The 3824-nt window shown below is 39.6% G+C and overlaps 1 protein-coding gene across 16 annotated transcripts in view; it reads right to left on the bottom strand.

Moving 5' to 3' along the window:
* The window catches only part of adgrl2a (adhesion G protein-coupled receptor L2a), a 93394-nt gene that overhangs the window by 52464 nt on the left and 37106 nt on the right, over positions 1-3824 (bottom strand). For all 16 annotated transcript variants that reach the window (XM_035653266.1, XM_035653265.1, XM_035653270.1 and 13 more), the window contains exon 3: positions 1010-1223. In XM_035653266.1, the coding sequence (XP_035509159.1) occupies positions 1010-1223 (214 nt within the window). The remainder of the gene's footprint in view (positions 1-1009; positions 1224-3824) is intronic.

Here is a 3824-nt window from a genome sequence, read left to right as displayed (position 1 = left end):
TGTGTGTGTGTGTGTTTCAGTTTTTGGTGGCCAAAGTTGAGAGGATGTTTATTTATGATTGGATTGAAAAGAAATAATTTATAACCCAAAAAATGTTAAATATATTTTAGATATATTATAATAAATTTGTTCTCTCTATACACACACACACACACTGCATACTGTGCCACCCCCCAAACACACAGGTACACATTACATGGATTTTACTAAGAGCAAGTGGCTCAGCTTCACTAATTCGGCAAAACAAAGCTAACAGTGACAGACTAATGTTAGCATACTTAATCTAGAGTGCACATTTGCAAGGTAATGTACTTAACAGAGTAAATTACAATAGACAGAATAATTAGCTCCTGCAAGCCGGAGCAGATTTGCAGTTTGTCAGTTGTGTCAAACGAGGAGAGACTGAAAATAGCTTTTTTTTAGGATGTAGTTGAAAAGTTAATTTGTTATGTTCATATTTTGGAAAGTGAAATTTAATGTCTGTTGTGTTTTTTTTGCTGTGCTCTCTGACCGATTAAAATCTGTTTTCTCTTGTTTATCATCCCTGCTTTACCTCCCAAGTTCTGATGGAGGTATGTAATTCTCTTTCGATCAGGTTCAGCTGTCTCGGTGTTGGTGCTAACATTAATGTCTTGTAGGTTATTGATGCTGACAGGCTACTGTTGCTTTTTTTTTTTTTTTTTACTCCACGCTTGCATTCAGTTTTGCTATTTTCGATAGAGTAAATCAATCCGACGGCAGCCCTGTTATTCTCCTTGGCGGAAGATTTTACTCCAAAGGCAGAAGGTATGTGGAGGATTTTTTTAAGCACAGGAAAAGGGGATGCCAACAGGGGCAACCAGACAAAATGAAATAGTTGACAGTGGTCCATATCTGGTTGCTCAGGGCAACAAGGCAACCCTTACTGTTGAGCCCTGTCAATTATTTTCTAAGGGTCCTGTAACTTTGGCAGATACCTCATTTTTGAATCATTTTTTTTGGTACTGCACAGAGATGTCTGCAGTTTTACCTTTGTGACATGATCTTGTAGGCATCTGGAAGATAGCAGTTGATGTTCTCCATCTGGAAAGGGTCGGCGTCGCAGATCTTGTCATCTGTTCGGCCATAGTTGGCACTTTCGATCATTATGACATCACTTCCTGGACACCGCAGATCAATGGGGTAACCCTCACAGGACAGCTCTCTCCGTACTAAGCCAAATGGCAGGGCAGCTCGACTAAACCCTGAGGGAGAAGAGAGAAAGAAAGAGCTCTATCAGTGCAAATCGAAGAGAGGTGTGTAGTTGGGCTGACACAGAGGAAGACGGTATGAAAGGCAGAAGACACATTATATAAGAGCTGGCTGTGCTGGATATACAGAAAAGCAGCATTTTTGTGTATATTCATTCTTTTTAATTCAAAAGGCCAGAACTGTTTAGCAAGATGAATCTGCTGATATATGGACAGAGAACTATGGCTTGGAATACTAGCCTGACATACATCTACGTCTATTGAGTGAACATTTCAGATCTCAACCGCACCAGTGAGTTAATGGTGCTAGTATGTCACCCCCGTGCCTAACTGGTCCTGAAAAAAATCAATAATTGTCATTAATGTCTAGTTTGTCGGCTAAAATGACTGGAGCACTGTAACCCCTTATGGACGTTGTTGTACAGTGAGCACACTGATACACCAAAAACAAACCCGACAGCTAATGTAATGGTAAAAAAAAAAATACAACTGCATTCAGGATTTATTTTTTAATGAGTTTTGGGTTTTTAAACCGTCGCCATCCCAGTTTCTTCTTTGTCATACTGCTATCCTGTGTTTCATTTCAATATGAGAACATATTGTCAGTGCAGAGTCTGTCACTAGAGACTTGTGGTTTAGTCGCAAAGCTCATTTTTCTATCCAAAATGAAAAACTACAACAAGCATCTGTATAACATGAGTGTAATTTAATCCACTTTGCAGTGCTGACAATCGAAGGGCGGGCTATTGGAAGGCTGGAAAAAAGAAAAGAAAAGTTTGTGCGTGTGTGTGTGTGTGAGCGGCGTCTGCCAGGGAGGGTGAGGGGGTAGGAAAAATAGAAAAGAAATCAATATCGTGGCTTTGTGCTCTGCAAATGTGAACAATGCCAAAAGCCAAACTTTAACTAAAAGTGAACTACATACATAAACTATACCGATCCAAATTTGGGATATTTTTGGTCAGAGTAGCTTTCTACAGCTCCGACATGTCAAGTATTAGAGGTGAGTGGCATAGAGCCTAAAGAAATTGCCAACTGCCCCTCTGTGAACTTTAACTAAACCACTAGCAGCACTGAATAATAACTACAGCTTTCTATCATGTAGTGCAATAATATTTATTTATAATAATAATAATAAATAACTATGTAACTAGGTATTAATATATACACACTCATCATATACATTAATAACAAATATATATACCAGTACTACACTATACATATACATAAGTCCATAATAAATCTCTTTTTTACTTTCATATTACAAGACAGTGGCATGACTATATCCACTTTTTACAACTACACATTGGCCATTTTGTGAAGTAAACAGACTACCAGGACACCACCTAGAGGAGGAAGCCACAACTCACTGTCTTCAGAAGACAGGATGAAATTCGTATAATGCGGCCTGTATAAAGCAGATGACCAGTATGTATGGGCATTATCAGCAGTGTGGTATATTGTAGCCTTTCAACACCATATATTGCCAGCCTGTTTGTATCCTCTATTTGCTCAGTCTGGTTTGGCTCATATGCCTGTGGAAACAAGAGAGATGCCGGGAGACAGACGCAGCAGAATATAAGATGGCGCCTTGTTGTTCTAAGAAAGCCCTGGTTTGTTAGATGGTGACATCTTGTACGACAATTGAGTAGATAATACACATAAAGAGAACAGGATGTCAATAACTTGGTTATCGCGATTAAGGTCATGTAACAGTCGTTAACCAGAAAACTCGCTCTCTCTCACCCGTCCACCGGGTCCACTTCACTGTATACAACAATAAACCGTATAGCGTGCCTCCTCTCCCTCCAGAATGCTGCGCGCTCTGTGAGCCTGATCACGCCTCTCTTATATATCCCTCCCTCTTCCTGTCCCCGTGCAGTCCACACTAAAACGCCGCGTGACCCAGCTAGAATTATAGCTTGGCAGGGTCGCGACCTCACCTGGCGGACTCCAGCATCTGTGCCTGGGATCATAAAAAAAGGCAACTGTGTGTGCTGTGCTTGTATCTCTCAAGGCGTTAAAGCCCATCTTTCATCCCTTCGACGGCTCAAACAGCTGCTCTAATAGCTCATTACACCTTTCGCACGCTACTAGTTGGCTATACTAGTGTGAGTTTATTGCAGATAGAATCAATAGAGCATGCGAGAGCTTTGGGTTTTGTTTCTATAGTATATGTTTTGGCATTTGTGGTGTATCCAGGATACAGTTTGCGAGGTGTTGAGACAGGTTCTTGACTTCAGCTGAAGGCATCAGACTTTATATACAATATAAACTCTTAGTATGTGTTTAGTCCATGAGACAGCTGTGCCTCTGTCCTAATTCCACAGTTTGTATAACAGACATCTCTTCATGAACTATCATGAACAACGATGATAAAATGCTTTTGAAAGAATTTAACGTTCTCTCGCTACTAATAATATAACAATAACGTTATATATTAACTAAATATACTACAGACACACAAAAAAAAAATGTAAGATTAAGTACCTTACGATATATTATAACAAGATAAATAACAGATTGTAATTAAGGTACCTGACCAAACTATTTATTTGGTTGGATTAGGCTTCAATTGTGCATGTTAGTTGTTTTCAA

The sequence above is a fragment of the Morone saxatilis genome, unplaced genomic scaffold (genome assembly GCF_004916995.1).
Source record: "Morone saxatilis isolate NCDOM2014 unplaced genomic scaffold, NCSU_SB_2.0 Contig12, whole genome shotgun sequence".
Lineage (NCBI taxonomy): Eukaryota > Metazoa > Chordata > Actinopteri > Moronidae > Morone > Morone saxatilis.
The sequence above is the reverse complement of the archived record's forward strand: the minus strand, read 5'-3'. Positions and strand labels throughout refer to the sequence as shown.